Consider the following 23,990-nt stretch of genomic DNA (forward strand, 5'->3'; position numbering starts at 1 on the left):
AGTATCTTTTTTCTTTTTTTTTTTTTCTTTTTGAGGAATGATAGGTTAAGCTGTGGCAGAGTGTTTTTCTGAGCGATGGACCTTAGAGCCACAAATCCCCATCCCAGAGAACTTTGCGTTGTCACTTGTGGGGAACAGAGCCCAGTTGGGGCCATCTCCATACACACGGTTCCACTGCTGTGTTCTAGCTCATGCAACATGGGAGAGAGATATAGCTCTCTCTGTGTACCAAGTTGACTGGGGCTTTAAAAAATGTACATCCCGGGGCGCCTGAGTGGCTCAGTGGGCTAAAGCCTCTGCCTTCGGCTCAGGTCATGATCCCAGGGTCCTGGGACTGAGCTCCACATTGGGTTCTCTCTGCTCAGTGGGGAGCCTCCTTCCTTCTCTCTCTCTGCCTGCCTCTCTGCCTACTTGTGATCTCTCTCTGTCAAATAAATAAGTAAAATCTTAAAAAAAAAATGTACATCCCAACAAGATAATGGTCTGTGGAATCAAATTGATGGATTGTAGTCAGCGTTAAAAAAGGAAGAGCAGAATAGAATGGAAAATATCCAAGTATATCACAATAGGTAAGGGTAAGTATTGTTTGAGGAAGCATTTTTTTTTTTTAAAGATTTATGCACACACACATACCCACATACAGGTAAAAGACATAAGCGTGTCTGTGTATGCGCGCGTGTATGTAAGGTGGAAACAGAAGTTCAGAGGGTCTGATGTGAAATGTGTGTCTTATTGTGGAACTCAGAATAAATATGTTTAAAATTTCAAACTGATCAAAGTTTAAACAGGTAAATGTATGAAAGTGTTAACCTGGTTTAGACAAGGTAGGTCCTATCTGTACTTTTTATTTAGGAAAAGAGCACCAGGGGCGCCTGGGTGGCTCAGTGGGTTAAGCCTCTGCCTTCGGCTCAGGTCATGATCCCAGGGTCCTGGGATTGAGTCCCGCATCAGGCTCTCTGCTCAGCAGGGAGCCTGCTTCCTCCTCTTTCTCTGCCTGCTTGTGATCTCTGTCTGTCAAATAAATAAATAAATTCTTTAAAAAAAAAAAAAAAAGGAAAAGAGCACCAGTTATAGAAGCACTATGGTTGTTGTTGTTTTTTTAAAATTATTTATTTATTTATTTATTTGACAGAGAGAGAGAGAGAGAGAGAGCATAAGCAGGGGAAACAGCTGGCAGAGGGAGAGAGAGAGGCAGGCTCCCCATGGAACAAGGGATCGATATGGGGCTCTATCCCAGGATCCTGAGATTATGACCTGAGCCGAAGGCACACGCTTAACTGACTGAGCCACCCAGGTGCCCCGCACTATGGTGTTTTGGGCACACCACTTCTAAAACAGAGGTCTGCAGAGAACTCAGTAGTGGGGTAAGCCCTGTCCTCCTGTTGTTGGCTCTGTACCACGGCTGTGTGTTCTGCACACCACAGCCCTGAAATGGTGTTTCCCACCAACAGCTCTGACCCTGGAGGTGCCATGAGCAGGTGGGATCCATCTGCAGAGGGGGCTTGCACACCTACTAGGTACCAGGCCCTGTTGCTTATTCTGTGCCAGCACAAAGAGCGAAGTTGGGGGATCTTACGATTTTGGGAGTCCCTATGGTCTATGACCATGACCCCAAATAGATTTGTGAGAACAGGTTTATCTTCTTTTTTTTTTTTTTTTTAAAGATTTTTATTTATTCATTTGAGAGAGAGACACTGAGAGAGAACATGAGCAAGGAGAAGGTCAGAGAGAGAAGCAGACTCCCTGTGGAGCTGGGAGCCCTATGCGGGACTCGATCCCGGGACTCCATCCCGGGATTCCGGGATCATGACCTGAGCCGAAGGCAGTCGTCCAACCAACTGAGCCACCCAGGCGTCCCACAGGTTTATCTTCTTTAGGGAATAACTGTTGCTCAAAACTGGGTCTTTCCAAGGAATAACAGGGACTCCTCCGACCCTCTTACTGAGGGTGCCCTGTGAAGCCTGCAGTTCTATGGGTTCTGTGAAGCCTGCGTCCCAACACTGCCCTCCATCGGGCCCCTTCCCCATTCTCACACCCAGTGGGGCCCGCGTGACATGCTCGGTGGACACTGCTTAGCTGGGTGACATCTGAGCGGTCGGTGTTTGTTGCCTCATTTGCCATCCTGGTAGGGCAGACAGCACAGCCATTGTCACAATCAGGGACATCAGTGGAAAGAGTAGCGACCTGCCCATGTACTTAGAGCCTCGTGGTTTCCATCTCTTCCACAGTAGTGATGACAGTATTTGTAGGGGAGCGTGCAGAGAGGATGTCAGCCCTCCGGCCAACCTGAAAGGGGGTGTCTTCATGCTTCGGATTGCATCAGCCAGACGCACCGCCCTATGCAGGGCAGATCCGTGATGGGCGGGGAGGGCCTCGCAAGGCTGAACGAACTTCCTGCGCTTCCAAAAACATTTCAGTGCAACCACCATCATATTTCCGTGAAACTTGAAGGAGAAAATATTGTTTCTATTCATCAAAATTCTCCTCCAAGGGAAAAAGATGCTTAAACAGTTTACGTCTTGCAGGAAGAAAACATTCAAAACCAAAACTCTTAGCTACACTAGTTGGATGAATTCTTTAGGTCTGGATTTCTTGGCAAATCTATGACATTATCTGTGATTGCTGGATTAATGTCTAGAGTCATCTCCAGGTTTAAGTGTCAGTTTTCAACCTGTAGCCATTCTCCCCTCCCTCGGCCCCTCTGAAGAGCTTCTCCCCACACCTCCGTTACTCACTTCATCTCTATCCCTATCTTGTGGCTCCTGCCCCTTATTTTCTGAAACTTGCATTTATTCTAACATGGGATCTTTCAGTAAGAATGGCTTTCCAGAGTTTTGGTCTGGGGGCAGTCTAAGATTCCTGCCTCAGTAGTCTCTTCAGCCCAAAGTTGTTGTGAAGAAAACTTCCAAGTCACCTTGCAAAACCAAGAAGCAAAGAATGAAGCCAGGTCAGCTGTTAGATTGTGTTTCTTATTCTTTTTACATCGTTGCCTGATATATTTGCTCAGGAGACAGAGGAACACATTGAGGTGAACAGAGTTTGGACTCTCGGTCTTTGGAAACACAGGTGGGCTTCCTCAAACCGCAGCAGTCTGAGGCTGGTATGCATTTCCAGAATTGTACTACAGATGATCTTCTATAAAGAATTCCTAGGAACACTCTGGCATGCAGCTTCATCAGAAACTTAGTGTGAGGCCAGGTTTTGCTGGGATGGTGTTTTTTGTCTTTTTGTTTTTTTCCCTTCCTTTTTTCTCATTTGATGAAGTTGTATAAAAGGAGAAAGAAATATTTCTAGGGTTTAAAATATACACTGATGACACTGTTGATTGGAATGGCAGGTTTTTCCTTGGGAAACAGACCCCTCTGCCTTTCAGCTCTGTACTCCCTCTAGGGCGCAGGCATGACGGAGATTATCCATTCTGTCTGTCACTGGGGACAGCTGATGAGGACCACATGGTGAGAGTTTAGAGAAGAGTAATTTAACTCTTATCCATTCTCCTTTCCAGCTCTGTGAAAATATGATAGAACACCTTCTCAGGATCTTCAAGCCCTGCCGTTTCATAGTTCGTTTCTAGAAACATTTTGTCATTAGATAGCAAGAGTCTTTGGCCGTAGAGAACATGTACGTGTGATTGGGATAGAAGCCACTCCTCTTGGCAGATTCATTGACAATCAGGGGTGTTGTACCTTCTCTTCTTGGTCCCTACCCCAGAACTTGTGTTCACCTAGCATGTTGCTAGGAATTCAATTTTGGCCCTTGGTGGTACCTGCCAAACGTTCCGGCCCTGCCCTCAGAAAGAGAGCATTTTTTGATACTCCTTAATCTCCCTACCAGAAAATTTTGGCACGCCAGCTGGCTAAGCTTTGCTGTACAAGTGTGTATCACAAGGCATTGAGTACAACTACAGAAATACTAAAAAATAATCAGAATGAACATAGTCTTGAATGAGCCATTTGGACACAACCTAAGACTTTGAGAAGTTAAAGACTGAGGTACAATCAATGAAATCTCCAGATGGCAGTAGAGTCCAAAGGCAATAAAACCGACCATACCCTCTCATTGTCCTTCTACAGTCAAAAAGTGTGAAGAACAGGCCATCAAAACTTAATGGCTTTAAAGACTTAAAAATCTCCTCTAAGTGATCTTTTAAGAAGAATGAGCAAGGGACTTTTTCAGGAGAAATCCCCTTAAGCTGAAGAGGCTTTAAATTTCTGACATTATGTAACTTTCTTTAACCATGGTAACAAAATGCCTCCTTTGTCTGGAGACCCAGAGGTCTGTTTTGATCTCTATGGTTCTGACATTCTTACATTTTCATTTACTATTTAAAATATTCATTGCTTTGTCATCTGATGCATTTTGCTGGGTTATCTTGGCATCGTCTTGGCTCACAGATGGGGCTTCTCAAAATGGTGACTTACTAAAACCATAAACACCCTGCCTTCCCTCATCAGATGTCAACCAGTGAGCTGTAGTCGAAGCCACATGATCTAGTTCAGATTAGGTTTAAATCCCTGTTCTGACAGATGTTAGGTCTTTGACTTTGCACCAATTTCTTAGTAAGAGTAGTGGTTAACGCTGAGGTCTCACTCTGCTGGACACCACGGGGAGCTCTTTGCACCGGGTAATGGTTTTCTTTTCCTCCATAGTGCTCTGAATGGTGCTTGTTTTATCTCCATGTCACAGAAAGTTTAGGCAACTTGCTCACCTAAGGAGTCCTGGAACTAATACATGGTAGAGACGGCAACGAAGTTCTTGCCCTTTGCCATTTCTAACAGTCAGGAGTTCGTACCTGTGAAACATTTAGTCCCAGGGCTTGACCTAGGGCGTGTGCTGTGTGTTGCTGGGATGGCTCCTGCTGTTGTTGAAACAATCTAAGCTTCAGAGCCTTTGCTTCGTCCCCTACAAAATGAGAAGAGGACTACTTCTTAGGGTTGTCAAGAGATTAAATGACATGATAGACATAACACGGTGCCTGTACTTGGCAGGATCAATCAGCAATAATTACTTTGTGTGGAAGGCGCCGTGCTGGGCAGAATAGAAATGACAGAGATGACACCCTTAACTCTTGAGGGGCCTGCAGCTGTGGCAAATGAAATCTGTTAGAATAAGCCAATTGCAAAGCACTATGGGAAAGAGCAGTAAGAGGAACGTAGACTAGGGACGCGCTGCCTGGGACACTTGTTCCCTCCCCACACCTTCTCCAGCTCTCCTTCACCAGCTGACTTACTCTTCAGGTCTCAAGTTAAACATCACCTCCCCAGGCTCCCCCAAACTAGGTTTGGTCTTCTGCTGCCCTCCCGCTTTCACAGAGAACTCCCTTCTCCCCGGCTCTGGGAGGACCAGGACTGACTGCACTGGTTCCAGCAGCCAGCACAGGGTCTTATACATGGGAGGTGCTCAAGAATGCTTGTTAAATGAATGAAAGAAATAAACTTGGGATTTTTCAGTTGCATCAGCCTCACCTCGTCTCCTGGACTTTGATGAGGAAATTGAGGGCACGCTGAGCAAACGGACAAAATCTGAGGGCAAAACTCACCTATCCTGTGGCAGAATCATGATCCAAAAAATTTCCAGCTGGCTTAAACAGTAAACTAGGATTAACAAAATGGGATTTGACAGGGCTAAGTGTAAAGGACTACATTTGGCTTGCAAAACCCACGATCTGTCCTGGGACCGTCCAGGGGAGGCTGTGACTGAGCGAGCCTGACATAGACTCCACGTTGGCCCAGGCACAGGATCCAGTCTTGGACTGTGTTAATACGTAGCATTCAGAATAAATGTGCTGCGCATCTTACCATTTCATTTATGCTTTAAGACAGACAACAAGAAACAGGAACTCTGAGCAAATTTTTCAACCTCTCTAAACTTTATTTTCCCCTCTGTAAAATGGGCACCGGCCTCATAGGGTTGTGAGCATCAAATAATTGGATGACTTTATTGTCCCCATTGGCAAGGAACAACCAAAGAAAGGAACTGCTGTGTTTAAAGAAGTGAAGAATTGGGTGGGAAAACAGGAGACACTATAGGATAGTCTCTTTCAAGGTTTTTTTGTTTTTTTGTTTTTTTAAAGATTTTATTTATCTATTTGACAGACAGTGATCACAAGTAGAGAGTCAGGCAGAGAGTGGAGGAAGCAGGCCCCCCGCTGAGCAGAGAGCCCAATGCGGGGCTTGATCCCAGGACCCTGAGCTGAAGGCAGAGGCTTTAACCCACTGAGCCACCCAGGCGCCCCTCTTTCAACGTTTTCTTATATGAGGAAGAGACTAAGCTGCTTTGTCTTTATGAACCTAGATGGCAGAAAAGTGTCATCTAAGAATGAAAGAAGTCAAGATAAGCATTTCAGTTTGACAGAAGGAAACACTTCCTTCCTAATGTTTAAAGCTATCCAAAATGACCTGTCCTGGGATGTGGTGAGTTCCCCGTGTGTGTAGGTATTCAAGCACAGGGGGGCAGGTGCTCCCTTGGTGGGTGTAAATGAGATGATGCCTCAGGGTCTTCCCTCTGTTGGGATTCATTGAGGACTGGGTGTGTGTTGCTGTCATTTATTAATATGTGGCTCAGATTCATTTCATCTATGGTCTCATTTCATCCTCACAATGCAATGGAATAAATTCCAATACAAGTCTCCTTTTATAGAAAAGTTGGCGAAATTCGATACCATGCTTAAGGTTGCACACTTTGTAAGTTACCAAGTCAAGCTTTGGATCCAGATCTGGGTGATGCCGAAGCCCCCACTCTTTCCACCACGGCCTTGCCAGGGCTTCTGCCCCAGCCCCCTCGGACCTTTGTGTGCAGGATGAAACGAGTGTGGGGGAAGGTCGAGTGCGGAGCAGGATTGCGAACTGGAAGCGTGTGGGGCCAGATTCAGCTGACATACATTGTGATTGGCAGGCAGAGTGGTTTTGGCTGCCAATATTTAATAATTGGAGTTCACATAAAAACCTGATTCCCTACTTATCTTTTAAAAACTGGAAAGTAGCCATATTGGCCCCTATTCTGCTGGCTCCCATGAGCAAGGATTGCTGCTTCCAGACCTGGTCCCCACCCTCTCAGTGGCCAGCCTTCTCACCGTTTCTCATCCTGCTACTCCCTTCATTTGCCTTCCTGGCCCGGCCCCCAGGGGGAGATCTGCATGCGGTGCCCAGCCAGAACATTCTAAGTGAATGAAGGATAAAATCGTAAGTTTGGAAACAGGGAGGTGCTTGCCGTGATTTCTAGATGTGGAAGCTGAGTCCGAGGGAGTCCTGTGGTGGCACGAGTCGTGGGCGCACGACCTGAACAGAACCCTGGCTGCCTGCTCCCCACGACTCTGGAAGGGATGTTTGCCTGGTAGCTGCTCCCTAGAGGAACCCATGTCCTGGCTGGGGAGGGGTGTGACCAAGCGCCCCCTGTACTCACCGACTGTACCTTTGGAAGGAATTCCATCTCTAGTCGCCATAAAACAGGACTTTCTCTGGTTTGGCTGCTCTTGGTCGGGGCGGCCGGGGGTAGGAGGGCGTTCATAGATACCAACAAGGGATCACTGGCATTGATAGCAGAGAGAACTAAGCTTGATTTCAATAATGAGAATTACTTATCAGTCTGTTGTTCCGTATTTCTGAGTTCTGTCAGAAAGACCATACTATCCCTGTGTCTGTGCCACCATTTCTCCCGTTGGGTTGGATATTTGAAGGTGGTGTTGCCCCCGAGTCATTCAGGAGAGTCGGGTTTTGGTGTGGTGGAGAGAGATGATCTAGAATCAAGAATCCTGAATTCCGTTTTGGCTCAGCCATTCATAGTATTCCTGTGCTCCTTCTTTCTGGGCCTCAGTTTCCTCTTCTGTAACATGAGAGACAATGTTAGGGTATCAGAATTTTACAGTTTGATGATTCAGAGGCAAAACTGGAAATAATAGGACTTGGGACATGGCCAAAATCTTGACAGTAGAAGAGAGAGCGACAGTAGTCCTTCAGAGTTTCTTCCTCTCCTTTCTCCTTCATTTCTGCTTCGTGTCCTTCCTTCTTTCCTTCTGTCTGTCCTTCCTTCCTTCCGTCTTCTTTTCTTCCATCTTGCTTTCCTTTCATCTTTCTATCCGTCCATCCATCCGTCCGTCCATCCGTCCGTCCTTCCTTCCCTCTGTCCTTCCTTCCTCCCATCTGTCCATCTGTCTGTCCATCCATCCATCCATCCACCCATCCTTCCTCCTTCCTTTCCACTCTTCCTCTCTTCCTCCTTACCTTCCCTCCTTTCTCTTTCTCTTCTCTGTTTGAGATGATTCAGGTGATCAAGATGAAAAGCTGACTGAGGTCATTCAACCAAGCCGCTTTGCGTGAACACGCAGTCAGCAAGGTTCCAGGGCACGTGGTATGCCCGAGACTGTCTCTGCCTGCCTGGCTCTTCGAGTCTAGTCAAGCTCGCCATCTCCTCAGCACTCCGCTCTTTTTTAGATCTTCAACTAACTTATTTAGATCTTAGATGTCATTTTTAAAAACTGATGTTCCGGGCGCCTGGGTGGTTCGCTGGGTTAAAGCCTCTGCCTTCGGCTCAGGTCGTGATCTCAGGGTCCTGGGATCGAGCCTCGCATCGGGCTCTCTGCTCTGCGGGGAGCCTGCTTCCTTCCCCTCTCTCTCTCTGCCTGTCTCTCTGCCTACTTGTGATCTCTGTTTGTCAAATAAATAAATAAAATCTTTAAACAAACACACAAAAAACTGATGTTCCTCTTTTTCTTTAGGGCAACATTTAGTATGTCCTTTTTCCTGTAATCAATCTGAAAATTCCTTTGTGCGGGAGGTATGCGCGCTGACCAGAAAGCTGGACTACAGTAGAAAGACCTTGGGTTCCCGGACTATTCTTTATGGCCAGCTCTGGGTATATAATATGTCCTGATTTCACCTTTTCTCTTGCTTCACCTGATAGCTTCTCCATAAACATCAGCTGACTATCTCCAATGTGCCCAGCCTGGGCTGGACACTGGCCTGAGATGGTTGATTACCCTGATCTGCTGCTCGCTGTCCATGTTTCAAGGAGCAAGTTCATAAAAGATGCAAGAGGAAGCAGTGATGGTGGACCGCTGCCTGTGTTTTCTGCTCTGCTTTCTAACTCTTGTCCTTTTCTCCTCCCTTGCTATTCAGTTAGCTCTTACAGTTGGGCCATTGGGGGTTCCGAGCGAGATAAGGCAAAAGGACGTGTTTTGTGGCCAGGAAAGAGCTTTTCCAAAAAAGAGGCATTTCTTATTTTGTATCACACAAATAATACGTTTTTAAAATTTGTAATTTAGGGAGAGCATCTTGGGGCTGGGACATGAAGACCTTTCTCTATTGGCCTTGCTCAGACAGAAATATCTGTGTGCGCTTGCTGTCTGTCTAGATGGCAGAGGCTGGCTGCTGGTACTCCCAGTCAGCACCCCCAGGATTTTTCTCACTTTGGAATCTGGACGCTGAGCCACCACTAGGGGTAACCATGATTATGTCTGTAGGGTTGGTGGTAAAGTACAGCTGAGCTTTTACAATCTGCATTTGAAAAATCAGGATAACTCCCTAGGGAATACCTACTTGTTGTATACTCTGTGTAGACTGTCGTCCTCAGACACATTAGTCCAGTGACTTCTTTAAACGAAGGTAGAGAAGTTCTGCTGGGCTCTTGACTGACCTGGGGCTGCTGTGGGGAAAGGAAGGACATATCTTTTGTCAGGATGACTTTGTCACAGGGGAATATGCCATTTTTCATGAGTAGCCCACCCGGATGCAAAGCAGACTGGGAAAAAAATTTGCAAAGACCCAAAACATGAAGAGTTTTCCCTGGATAATCTCTAGGAACTATTCTGCCTCAAAAAAACCCAGCCTGTCACTCTTTCTAAGAAAGGGCCCCCTACCCCCCCCCAAAAAAAGCCCCAAGTTCTTTTTTTTTTCCCAAAGTAAGCTTTTGAGATGTAATTTACATACCATGTACTTCACCCATTTATAAGTGTACCATTTAATAGCTTTCAGCCTGTTGACACATACATGCAGCCGTTAGCATCGTCTGTTTTAGAACATTTCCTGATCTCTAAAAGGACCCCCATATACTATCCCCCCATTATCCATCCCTTAGCTCCCAGCCAGAAGCCACCACTAATATATTTTCTGTCCCTATGGATTTGCCTGTTCTGGGTATGTCATATAAATGGAAGAAAATATGTGGCATTTTATTATTAAATCTATAAATACAGGCTGACTTTCTTCACTCAGTACGTGTTAAAGTTTCTCCATGTTGTGTTGTACCAAGTATGAGCATTTCATCACTTTTCATTGCGGGATGATATTCCACAGTAGGGATCTACCATATGTTAGCTATCCGTTTATCCATAGAGGGACCTTTGCGTTGTTCCCACCTTTTGGCTGTGGCATCCGTATCCAAGTTTTTGTGTGGACAGACGCTTTCATTTTCTTGGGTAGATACCTAGGGGAGGAATTGCCAGGTCCTTTGGTAACTCAGTGTTGAACTGTTTGAAGAAAAGTCAGGCTGTTTTCCAAAGCTGTTGCAGGTGTATGTTCCTGTCAGTGGTGTGTGAGAGTTCCAGTGGGTTTTTATGTATTATTATTATAGCCATCCAATTGGGTGCGAAGCACTATCTCGTTTACTGTGGATTTGTGTTTCCCCGAAGATTCCTCTTCATGTCCTTATTGGCCATTTGTGTATCTTCCTTGGAGAAAGGTCTCCTTGGAGGCTTTTTCCAGTTTTTAATTGGGCTACTTGTCTTTACTATTGAGTTGTGAGAGTTCCTCAATGTTTTATTATTGATTTATATATACATGTATTTTATATAACTATATATTTAAATATTTAATAGCATCTAGATATATAAGGTAGTGACACATGTTATAGATATATGTGTATGTCTAGATTTATATAAATGTGTACTAGATATTCGAGATAAAAGTTCCTTTTCAGATATATAATTTGTAAATATTTTCTCTCATTCTGTGGATTCTTTTCACTTTCTTGATAGTATTCTTTGAAGCACAAAAGTTTTAAATTTTTGATGAATTCCAGTGGATCAATTTTTTTCTTTTGTGCTTGTGTCATAGTAAAAATCCAGTGCTAAATCTGAGATCAGAAGATTTATCTCAAGGGCTTCTTTTGAGAGTTTTATAATTTCAGGTCTTACATTTAGATCTTTGATCGATTTTGAGTGAATATTTTTGTATGGTGTGATAGAAAGGTCCAGCTTCGTTCTTTTGCATGTAAAGTTACTCCACCACCATTTCTTGAAAGCCTATTCTTTTCCCATTGAACGAGCTTGGCACCTTTATCAAAAATCAACTGACCATAGACTCATGGGCTTATTCCTAGATCCTTAGTTCTACTCATTGATCTGTGTGTCTCTCCTTATGCCAGGACCATGCTGTCTTAATCACTGTTGCTTATAGTTTTCATAGTAACTTTTGAAATTGAGAAGTCTGAGTCTTCCAACTTGCTTCTTTTTCAAGATTCTTTTGGCTATTCTGGGTCCTTGGCAATTTTGAAGTTTAGAATCAGCTTGTCTGCTCAGCTGAGACGCTGATAGGGATTGCATGGAAACTACAGACTAATTTAGTGAGCATTGTCATCTTAACAATGTCAAGTCATCGAATTTGTGAACATGAGATTTTTTTTCATTTATTTATATTTTTAAATTTCTTTCCACAATGTTGTTGTAGTTTTCAAAGTATAAGTCTTACACTTCTTGTGTTAAATATATTCCTAAGTACTTTTTTCTTTCTGATGGCTGTTATAAATGGAATTGTTTTCTTTATTTCATTTTCGGATTGCTCATTGAAAGTATATAGAAATATAATCCACCTTTGTATATTTTTCATGGCTCCTGCAATCTTGGTGAACTTACTTACTGGTTCTAATAGTCTTTTTTTTTTTTTTTTTTTTTTTTTTTAGTGAGTTCCTTAGATGTCATCTGAAAATAGAGAAAAATCTTACCTCTTCTTTCAAATCTGGATGCCTTTTATTTCTTTTTCTTGCCTAATTGTGCTGGCTGGAATGTTTATTGCATTATTCACAGTAGCCGTGGAACCTCTAGTATAATGTTGAATAGAAGTAGTGAGAGTGGACAACCTTGTCTTGTTCCTAATCTTAAAGGGAGAACTTCTTGTCATCATTAATGTGACATTAGCTATTAGGGCTTTCTGTTTTTGTTTTTGCTTTTGGTAGTTTTCCTTAACAGGGTGAGAAAGTTCCCTTCTATTACTGGTTTGTTGAGTGTTTTTATCATGAAAGGGGTTTGGATTTTGTCAAATGCTTTTACTGTACCTATTGAAATGATCATATGCCTTTTGATTTTTGATCTTTATTCTATTCATATGCATATCAGTGTTAAGCCTATCTTGCATTCCTGAAACAAATCCCAGTCTGTCTTGGTGTCTCATTCTTTTTATATGTATTTAGTTTGCTAGTGTTTTGTTGAGCTTTTTCTTTGGTATCTACCCTCACAAAAGATAAAATCTGTGGCTTCCTTGTGGTGTCTTTGGTTTTCGTATCAGGATAATGCTGCCCTCCGAATGAATCGGGAAGTTTGTCCCTCTGTTTTAGAACAGTTTTTGAAGAATTAGTATTATTTTAATGTTTGATGGAATTCATTTGCCCTCTGGGCCTGGGCTTTCCTTTGTGGGTAGTGTTTTGGTTACTGACTCAATCTCTTTATTTCTTATCGGTCCATTTGGGTTTTCTGTATCTTCTTAGTTCTTGAAATGAATTCTTGTTGACTTAGTTTCAGTAGCTTATGTCTTTCTAGGAACCTGTCCATTTCGGATTGTCTAACTTACTGGCACACAATATCCCTTTATAATGTTTTTTATTTTAGTAATGGTAAAATGCTGGTAGTAATGTCTGCTACTTCATCTCTCATTTATTAATTTGTTTTCTCTTTTTCTTGTCTTGGCTTGTTTGTTTGTATGTTTTCCAATTTGTTCATTTTTTTTTTAAAGATTTTATGTATATATTTGAGAGAGAACATGAAAGAGACAGTGAGAGAGAACAAGCCGGGGTGGAGGGAGGGCAGAAGGAGAGGGAGAGGCAGATTCCCCACTGAGCAGGGAGCCCACTGTGGGGTTCCATCCCAGGACCCCAGGATCGTGACCTGAGCTTAAGGCTCCTAGGAGCCCTACCCAGTTTTTTCATCTTTTCAAAGAACTAGCTCTTGGTTTCACAGATTTTTCTCTATTGTTTATCTGCTCGCTGCTTCATCAATTTCTACTCTCATCTTTATTCTTTCTTCCCTTTTGCTTCCTTTAGGTTTAACTTTCTATTCCTTCCCTAGAGTCCTGAGGTGGAAGAGTGGGTCATTGATCTGAGATCATTCTCCTTTCTCGGTGTAGGCATACAACTCTAAATTTCCCTCCACGCAACTATAAATTTTAGCTCCATCCCGTAAGTTTTGGAACATGACATCTTCATGTTCATTCATCTGTTTTCTCACTTTGCTTTTCATTTCTTCTCTGTTTCATTAACTAGTTAGGAGAGTGCTGTTTAATCCGTGGGCCTTTCAAGTTCATTGCTGTTACTGATTTCTTTTCTCATTCCATGATAGAGAATACTCTTAATATTATTTCTATCCTTTAAAATCTGTTGATGGTTGCTTCATGGCCTAGAGAATGTTCCACATGTACTTGAGAAAAATGTATATCCAGCTGTGATGGATGGGGTCTCTTATGGGTGTTTGGCCTCACTGGTTATTAGTGTTGTTCGAGCCCTGTTTCCTTTTTGATGTTCTGCATAGTTCTATTGAAATTGAGATATTGAAATCTTCATCTATGATTGTTGAATGGTCTGTTTCTGTCATTTCCCTCAGTTTTTGCCTTGTGTATTTTGCTACTCTGCTCTTAGTTGCAAATGTTTATAATTATTATATCTTCCTGATGGATCGGCCCTGTTCTTATTATGACATGTCCCTCTTTATCTCTAGTAACATGTCTTGTTTTAAAGTCTATTTTATTGAATATTAGTATACCTACTTCAGCTTTCTTATGCTTGCTGCAAAGCTCTGGTTTGAATTTTCATAGGCTTTGATGGGCACTGGAAATGAGTGAAGAAATTACCTCTTTTCCTTTTTTCCCCTTTCATCTTTCAAATGAAATATTTTACCAGTCAACCAACTCTCCCTGAGCATGAAGTAGAGTTCCCCACACAAAGACCTACGTGATGTGAAAACTCTTGTATCTAGATAGAACCCCTCATGGGATTGGTTCATCCTCTTCATGTCATCCTCAACAAATTAAAATCACATCCTCCTCTAAAACAACGAGGAGGCCTCATGACCAGAACTTAGAGGTAAGGAACTAAAATTAAAGGCAAGGGAAATCAGGAAAAATTTTATCAAAATCAGAGGAATACGAAGGTATTAGGAAATAAGACATTTAGTCTTGAACTCCTTAGGTCAGAATAGCTTCCCTGAATTCTTTGGGTCATTCACTTGCCCCCAAAGCAGTGGAAGAACCCCCAAGTGATGCTATTGGGAAATGGCATGGAATGAGCACAGATTTCAAAAGGAAAAAAACACATTTAAAAAAACAGGTATAAACCACTCAGCAAGGGCCCCTGTTTGATCATCTGCTGTGTCTGAGCCCACTTGCTGTCGTGGAGGAGGATAGCCCCGACACTGCCACGGGAGGAGCACACCTTACATTCGGTGCCAGTTTCCTGTCCCTGCTTTGAGCTCTAGGAGTTCAGAGAGGGGATGCGTGGCGTGACCTCTGCCTAGCTGTGTGTTGGCCCGAGTCCCTGGTGACAGGGTGTCTGCACCGCCAGCGCGCCGACAATCTTTGGAGCAGCTCTTCCTTGCTCAACGACCAGCCAGTTTGGTTTCAGGAAACCACTCTGCAGTGCTGGCTGGGTTCAGAAGTCATTTTTAATTTTGTGACAAAGACAAATATGTCCTATGGGAGTAGTAAGTGGTTTTACTGGTGATATTAATGGAACTGTGACCTCTTCTCTATCTATGCTCCTACAAAACAAAAAATGTTTGTATTATAATATGTCAGGCAAGTTCATTCTTAGCCCTTCCTTGAAGCAAATTGCAGAGGAAGTATACTATTATTAAGCCCAGAGCATAGTGTGTGTGTGTGTGTGTCCGTGTGTGTATGTGTCCACAGTCATAAGCTCATTGGCAAACATGGGGGATTTTAATGCTACTGCTGACTTGATACAAATGAGGTATCTTGAATTGGGTTGCGATGGGCACAATTCACTGCATTGCTGAGCAGAATTGCAGGGGGCCCAGGGTTGATATTGGTATTGGCTTATAAAGGCCAATAGTTGTAGTAAAATTCAAGTGTTGGGAGTCTCCAAAGTGGCAAAAGGAAAGGAGACATTCAAAGACACATCGAACTCACCTCTTCTGTTTTCATTTGGGGCGGGTATTCACTCACCTAGAAATGACTACACTGATGTTTACTGTTTCCCGCACAAACTTTTTATGCCAGCGTCCTTTGTAGCAAATAGTTGCTTAAGAAGACAGTAAATTAAATGTGAAGGATTTACAGTTTATTATATGAATTAAACCATTTCCTGGTGTTTGTGTTTACCTTGGGACTCACAAAGAAGACAAAAATATAAACTCACAGGAGGAAGGAAAGGAATGATCAAATCCCAATAGTTTCTGCCTGAACATCTAGCTCAGCAACTTTATTTAAAGGAGGAATTTTGTGCTGATAAGTGAATCTTTGTCTCTGTATAATTAACTTTTCCTCTCTGCATACATCGCTACACCACTGAGCTCTCCAAATAGACATATAACTATTAACTGTGCAGTGTTCATGTGTCATTCTATTGGGCAAAACTAAAGTAAACCAAATGCAGAATTGATAGTTTTCCTCAGGTAAGAATGGATGCTGCCTTATAATTTGAGACTTAAATTCAGTATTCAAAATATTATAAATAATACATGATCATTCTAAAAAATCTGACAAACATATAGGAAGGTAAATAAGAAAATAACAACAAACCACTACTCAGACATTTAAGTGTATTCGTTTTTTTCCCTATGCCATATCCGAATATATATTTATGCCTTTTATAGTTAAGATCATGGGTATAATTTGTGATTTTCATATATCTCAACCCCCACTCTCCATAAGTTCAAATCTCTCCTAATAATAAGTAACAGCCAGCACATATCCAGTATTAACTGTCTGCCACATACCATTCTAAGCACTTTACATTTATTCCTTCATGTAACCCTCATCGTAGCCCTTTGAACTGGATTTTGCAAATGAAGCACAGAGAGTAAAATGATTTGCCTGAGGTCTTCACAACCAGGAAGGGGCAGAGCCAGGATTCCCTCCCAATTGGTAAAGTGTGAGCTCTGCACCCCCACCATGTGCTGACTCCCTCTGACTCAGCCTTGTAACCGCCCTGTCCCCAAGCCTGCCCTCACAGCCCTCCTGCCCCGGGTGATTGTCCTCTTGTCAGAATTTCTCTAAAACTAGACTGTACATCCTCTCCCCACCGCGTGTGTGAAAATCAGCCTTCATCTCTGAAGGGCAGTTGCCAGATACAGCCTTTGTGGGCTGAGGAGGAGGCGGCGAGGAGCTCCAGCCCTGAGGGTGGTGGGGGGAAAGATGGTCAGGAGACATTGGCCTCCAGGCCTGGCTCTGCTCACATCACCTCATGCATTTACACCCTTGTCTTATCTGTCAGAGGACAGAGTTGTTGGAGAGCTCTTCCTCCATTTTGTTAGGTCATTCATTCATTCATTCACCACATGTCAGACTGAGATGGGTACTGAGAGCCTGCCTCCTCTCCTCTAGGAACTCATCAGCCATTTTGCAGCCAGAGAAGTAACCTGCCAGTTCAGTGTAGAATGTGTGAAATATTGTTATTGGAGAATGTGGAGAATTTGGGGAGGGCTGCTAAGGTGGGGATGGAGAAAGGGTATAAGGAAGGGGCCGGCCTAGCAAGCCTTCCCAGAGGACAAGGAGGAATTATTTAGAAATCTAGGGCATATGAGCTAGGCTGTGGTAATAGGGCCTTCTAGTGTCTAGTGTGTCAAATGAGTCTGTCTTAAGCAGGCTACACCAATGTCACTTTTTTTTTTTTTTAATTAAATCTACAGGAATTTATTGTCTCACATTCTAGAACTGGAGGTTGAAATCAAGGTGTCAGTGGGGCCATGCCCCCTCTGAAACCTGTAGGGGTTTCCTTCTATGTCTCTTCCTACCTGTAGTGGTTGCTGGCAATCCTTGGCAACCCCCACCTCGCACCCCATCACTCAGTCTCTCCCTGCATATTCATGTGTCTTCTCCCCCGACCCCCATGTCCCTGACCCTGGGACACCCATACTGGAGTAGGGACCCACCCTCCTAATTCCACTGACAGCAATCCAGTTTGATCTAAACGAGGTCATATTCTGAAGTACTGGGGTTGAGGACGTGCGCATTTTGGTTTTGGGGGGGGACACAGTTCACCCCACAACAACATCATAGCCACCATCTAGTCTAGGCAACCACTGCCTACTCACTGCTCCATGTCTCCATTCAGCATCCAGACTGAGCTTCCTAAAGCCCAGCAAGCCTCTGGGGGGGCTCGTTGGGTCTTTCAGGTCCAGATGGAGAGAGTTAACAGCAGACTTCTTTCCATCTGGCTGTTTAAGGCTAAAGCCAAGGGGGGAAGGTAGCACAGTGACTCCTGAAGAGATCATGAGATTTCAGTGGGTTCCTGAGCGTGAGGGCTTGGTAGACTGCGAATGTTTCTGAAAGATCTGATGCTGATTCTGGTCCCCAGAGGAACCACAGAGAAGCTGAACAGGTGGTTTGAATCCTTGTGGCCTCTGAGACTTGGCCAGATGCCCTCCTTTTGAACGGTGGTATCTTGGTGATGATGTAAGCCTTTTCCAGCCCCCTCTGCAGGTGCTGGGACTTACTCTGCTGTTAGTAGATAACACTGCACATATTAAAGGAATCTAATAGGCCTGGGAAGTCAACGAAGTCCTCAACACGGCTTCTCCAGACTCTCCCCTGGCCCTGAACAGCTCAGAGCTCCTCACTCCTTATGAGTCTGCAGGAAAGGTCTAGAAAACCTTTAAGTCAGGCTTCTGTCATTCAAATGCTAATCCTCTCTACAAATTGACACCTCTGCATTACCTCTATCTGCTCCAAAGTCAGCTGACCATTGTACCCAGGGCCCTTGGAGGCCTTACAAAGGCTCTGGAGGCTGCTTCCGGAGGTACTTAGCATAGCGGTGGGAAGAAGTTTATGCAGAATATTCTCCTTTCTTTCTCCTTGCACTTTTATGGCTTTTTGCAATGGTGACCTAAGCCCATTCCCCCTCCCCACCCACCCACCCCCTACATCACAGTTGCATCTTAGGGCATGGGGCAATCTGACCCAAGGTCAAGACCTGAATAAGGAATTTGGTTTCTTTTTTTTTTTACTTTTTTTTAAAAGATTTTATTTATTTATTTGACAGAGATCACAAGTAGGCAGAGAGGCGGGCAGAGAGAGAGGGGGAAGCAGGCTCCCTGCCTAGCAGAGAGCCCAATATGGGGCTCGATCCCAGGACCCTGAGACCATGACCCAAGCCGAAGGCAGAGGCTTAACCCACTGAGCCACCCAGGTGCCCCAAGGAATTTGGTTTCTTACAGAAGCATTCTGTTTCTGGAAAAAACAAAGAGGGCCAAATTCAAAGATAAGAATGCAAATTTATGGATTATATTAAGGGGGACATGTGTCAGTGACCGTCTGCCTCACCCAGCTATGGTGTCTAGATGTTGATACAACCATTTATATATATATATATATACACACATATATATATGTATTTTTCATTTTCTTCTCATTCAGATACAGGTAGACCTTTCTTAGAGATGCACAGTGAAATACCCGAAATTATATATATGACTGAAGGAAGGGAGATCGTCATCCCCTGCCGGGTCACATCACCTAACATCACTGTGACTTTAAAAAAGGTAAAACCGAGCAATGCTTCTCTCAGAAAATCTTTTCTGCAAGTGAGCACAATGAATTTCAAGTCCTTTTATCTCTCTGGAATGATTTTCTTACAGACATTTGGGCTGCTCAGTGGACTTTTCTCGAATATCCTTTTACTACAAAGGATGAGTGCTAGAGGTCATACCCAGGCATGAAATAACATGACACGTTTATGTGGGCATAAATTGGTGTGAATATAATGAAAGAACGAAAATCGTGCATACGTTCATCTAAGGCCACAAATCCAATTGTCCGCAGATGTGAGAAAAACCAATTCTGTTGCTTATCCGTATTAGTAACTTGGCAGAGAGGGATTACTCCAGATTTTTGCTAAGGACAGAACTGTGAGACAGGTGCCTACAGCCACCAGCTTTTGTTTAAGTTGTGAAGTCCCAGTAACAAAAACTTATGTCCTGCTGGGCAGCCAAACTTAGCTGCTTAGGGAAAGGGGAAAAAAGTGGGGAGGGGGCGCAAGAAAGCCACACATGACATTTTTTTCTTCATATCATGTTGTAAATTATGCATGTGAAGGAAGAAAAAGATTTGGCATGGAATCTAATAAAGATAAAAAGTAAAATGTGACATTCCAGCTAATTCATCAATGCTAAGAGTTTGGGAACAGACTAGGGCCTGAGGTGAACAGGTACTCCCCAAATGGAAAATAGTGGTGAGTCCTGAGAGCTTTGAGGTTTAAGAGGAAAAGTTTAGGTTGTCCCAAGGTAGCGTGAAGCACCACCGTCACACTTAGGTTCTCAGGAAGTGTTTGGTGGTCGTAGTAGTGGAGTCAGAAAAACTTGGAGTGATTTCCGGTATCACTGGTTGGCCTGAAATCCTGCAATATGTTGGAGGTGTCTCCTGGTCTCCTTCCCTTGCATTCACTTTCCTACATTATTGATTTGATCGAAGCCCTCAGGATAGTCCATCAGTGACAAGTTTTAGCTTCCATTATATCTGTGTGTCACCACCAGTAATTATAAAGTCGCTGTATTTCAGAGCTGAGAGCATCAGAGGATTCAAAACCAATGGTGGAAGGAAAAACTGAGGTCCTGGGGGAATTGGGGAGTTGGGGACCTCCCAGACCACCCTGGGCATTGGAATCCATATCTTGACTACCTCCATGCTCTTGCCACCTTTGCTAACGGTTTAGTTCGTGCTGGAGAGAGACTGGAGTGGTTAAGAACAGAGCCTTGTGCCATGCTGCGTGGATTCTGATCTCCCAGCCACTTAACCTGCTGGACCAACTGGCAAATTATCTAAACTCCCTCCACCTCAGTTTCCTCGTTGGAGAGATGGGAGTGGCCACAGTCACACCTACCTCACACTGGTGTTAGGAAGTAACTGAGGTGATAAGCTGAGCCCCATCAAGGGTTAACTATTATTATTTACCTAACAGATTAATACCCAATACTTGATTTATTATCAAGTGATATTTACTATTAGCGTGGTATCCACGCCTCTTAATCTGAGGTAATAATCACTGTGTGATTAATATGGAACATGCCATAAGGCTGTGGAACGTCTCTGTTTTGGGCAAGCCCCTTGCCTTTTTGCTCTAGTGCAGATCATTTTTCTGTGGTAAGAAACAGTCCCAAATTCCCCCATGTAAAAATGTGAGCGGGGGCAGGGGGAGCTTATTTTCTCTGTTTTTCTACCTAAGATCTATAATACACTTGAGAGAAAGAGAGAAGGAGGGAGGGAGAGAGAGCGTGGAAGAGAGAGAGAGAGAGAGAGAGAGAGAGAGAGAGAAGCACGCTGTTCTCCTAGGGATTTGGGTTTGCCACATACATGCTGAAACTATTCTAGTTATAAGATCTTTCCCTCCTACCTCTCCTCTTGTCCCTTTTAACCTGCTGTCCCTTCCTTCTCTCCCCCTCAACTACCCCTGCCATAGGAGCCGTGGTCAGCTGGAGGCAGCCTCCCTGTCCTGTCCTGTCCTTTCTTTCAAGGCTGTTTCTCCCCTGCCTCTCTGTGATACTCATAGGCACCGTCATAGCTGATGAGCTACGTGGCCTTCTGCTAATTCAGCTCAGAACAAAGTTTCTTTGTCAGTAGAATACTGCTGGTGGCGGTAAGGGCAGATCAGTAGTGAAACTTCCTCTGAAACTTTAAAGGAAACTTCAAGTATATTTCTGAGTTGTGCTGAGGAAGTTCATCAGCAAACCTTTCTTTTAGATTCGGCCCAGGCTTGGGGTCGCCTATGTTCAAAGCATCATAGCTCTCAATCCCTGACTGAAACTTGTCTGAGCTTTTCCCTTAATAATTGGTATCAAGTTAGAGAAAGGTTCTTTTTCTCCCACTGGAGATAGAGCTTCCCTGAGCCTACAGATAGAATCATGATTTACTAGAACATGAAATGCCTCCTTCACTTGCTTACAAGTTCTTCGTAAACAGGGTGCAGCTCATTTCAAAGCTGTGGGGCATTCTGGTAACACAGACCCACACAGACATGCTCCCTGGGAGAGGGCGCTGGGGTCGCCTCACAGAGGAATTTCTGCCATGGAGTTGCAAATCCCAGCCAGATTAGGTCCTTCAACAAGCACAATAAATAAGTGATAAACAGATAAGCAATGCCAGGTGCACTTTTTAAAAGAAGAGGAAAAAGATCTGAAAGGTAATCTGATTCTCCACTGCCACCCTTTTCCAGCAGGGGGATAAGTCACAGTGGTAGTTAGAAACGCCTCTGAAACTGGGCCGGGAATCTGGTATCAGGGGAATGTAGCTGGGCCACTCAGTGCAGCAATAGCCCTTTATAAAGTCTCATCCCCAGGCGGACTGTTTATACGGTAGTCTTTAAAAATAAAGTTCTTGGCGTCCAGCAGAAGGCATAAGGGAAAATCAAATCATGGATTCCTTTCTTCTGTCTGGACTCATGGTATTTGGGAATACTTCTAAGAATCTGAGAACGCCTCACTCATGACAGTGTCTCTGGGCTCCACATCTGTTTGCAGCTGTCTTCACTGTCCGTCTCCCTGAAGTTTCCCTCCCAGAGGCAGACTCGAGGCCCTCAGCCTTCCCAGAATGATAACGCCAGTGAGCGCCAAGTGAAGGCTATGTATCTCAAAGGACTGGGAATTACTTACAGTCCTCTGAAAACAGCCACCTCTTTTCTAAATCATGCAAAATGGGAGGACAAGTGATGGCTTGTTAAAAGCTCCAGATGACGAGTCTCGGGAAGGTGACCTGGTGGACCCAGTGGAAAAGTTCCTAATTGGTTTCTCAGGCCGGTCCATGACAAGGGTGATTCCCAGAGGCCAAGCGATAGCAACCCCCCTCCCCACCACCTCGCTCCAAGTCTGACATGACAGCTAGGTCCACCCCGGGGGGTGCTGAGGCTGATAATGAATTACCATAATTTATCCTCATCGTGTATATCTTGCTCCACGCAAAGCAAACTAAAGAGCCAAACTGGAGTTTTTACCTCTACCATTTTCATTTTCGATGAAAACTGGGATTTCACAGACTACAAGGGAAACACTATTGTCACAGTGCTCCTACGATTTTCTTAAAGCATCTTCTTTTTTTTTCCTTCTTCCTTTTCAGTTTCCCCTTGACACCCTGATCCCGGATGGAAAACGAATAAGCTGGGACAGTAGGAAGGGTTTTATAATAGCAAATGCAACGTACAGAGAGATTGGCCTTCTGACCTGTGAAACGACAGTCAACGGACATTTGTACAAAAGCAACTATCTCACCTATCGACAAAGTAAGTGGGGTTCCAAAGGCACGAGGCAGGCCAAAACGCTTCAGTGCTTCCTTGCATAATGAGACCTTGATTTGGGGGGGAAAAAAAAAAAGAATCTCATTTCTTTTGCTTGCAGCCAATACCATCAAAGATGTCCAGATAAGCACGCCAAGCCCAGTCAAGTTACTTCGAGGTCACACTCTTACCCTCAACTGCACCGCTACCACTGCTTTGAACACAAGGGTTCAGATGACTTGGAGATATCCTGGTGAAGTGAGTGGCATTTTCCTCTGGCTTCTGGAGGGCAGTGTTTCTTTCTGGCAAGGGGCTTGCCCCTGGGTTTTGGAGGTGGGACAAAATCAGCATCTTCCGACTCCTGTAGCGGTTTGAGCGAACAAGGAAGCTGTGGGTGTGGTTTGGGGGCTTGGCTCGTCTGATGTTCCATGAGTGTGTGTGCACAGATACAGTCTTTTGATGTCTGGAGGTTTTGTTTTGAAGTATATAGTCTGGTATTTCTATTGCATGACTCCGGGTGGAAAGGGGATTGTTTCATCCTTGGAAACTGTTCTCTGGGATTTAGAGATGAGAGGGAAATTTATCACTCAGTGCCAGGCAGGGCCTATCTGCGGTAAGAACCACAACAAAAAGTTGTTGTCAGCGTGTTAATTTTAGATACCAGCAGACAGCGAGGCACCTGATTGGAGCATGTTTGGAAAAGATATTCCAAGCCAGTCGGCCAGTATTCCCTTTGTTCAGTGAAAAAGGAGCAGTGCTGTCCTTCAGAAAAATGAGAAGAATGGAGACCAAGTTGGGGCTCCTTATTCAGACCAAACGTCCCCGCAAACAGTCCTGGTTTGCAAACGTGTGGATGGGGAATTGAAGATCAGTTGTTAAGAAACTTTAACTGTCACTGTGGCCCCATTAGCTGTGTGGCGGCAAAATGGAGGGGGCGGATCCCAAGCCCTGTCGTGTGCCCTGTCATTCAGATTGCCCAATCACAGAATTAACTGATGATTAAATTATATGCCAAAGATTAACACGTCAGCCCCGAGCTACTGTTGTTTCTCGTCAAACATCACTTGCCATGGAAATGGAATAACTTGGCAACAAAAAAATGGAACGCATGCCCTGAAGGACTCGTCCATCGTATTTTCTAGAAAGTGATAGTGTTTCATTTAAATAAAAATGCTGTGACTTGTGGCAGTCGTTTCTGGGTTTTGATAGAAGTCAGCTATTCTTCAATAAACAAAAAGAGGGAACAAACTCTTATCCTGTTGGTGGGTGACCGCCAGTCAAACCTTGGAAAATGGCACCGTCCAGTAGAACTCTGTGTGACTGAAGTATCTTGTCTGACTTTTACAGTCACCACTAGC

General features: G+C 44.0%; 1 protein-coding gene across 1 annotated transcript in view; it reads left to right on the forward strand.

The window, feature by feature from the left end:
- Positions 1-23,990, forward strand: part of FLT1 (fms related receptor tyrosine kinase 1) — a 174,610-nt gene that overhangs the window by 32,215 nt on the left and 118,405 nt on the right. The window contains exons 4-6 of the mRNA XM_032314380.1: positions 18,789-18,913; positions 22,476-22,638; positions 22,754-22,890. Of these exons, the coding sequence (XP_032170271.1) occupies positions 18,789-18,913; positions 22,476-22,638; positions 22,754-22,890 (425 nt within the window). The remainder of the gene's footprint in view (positions 1-18,788; positions 18,914-22,475; positions 22,639-22,753; positions 22,891-23,990) is intronic.

The sequence above is a fragment of the Mustela erminea genome, chromosome 15, assembly GCF_009829155.1.
Source record: "Mustela erminea isolate mMusErm1 chromosome 15, mMusErm1.Pri, whole genome shotgun sequence".
Taxonomy (NCBI): Eukaryota; Metazoa; Chordata; class Mammalia; order Carnivora; family Mustelidae; genus Mustela; species Mustela erminea.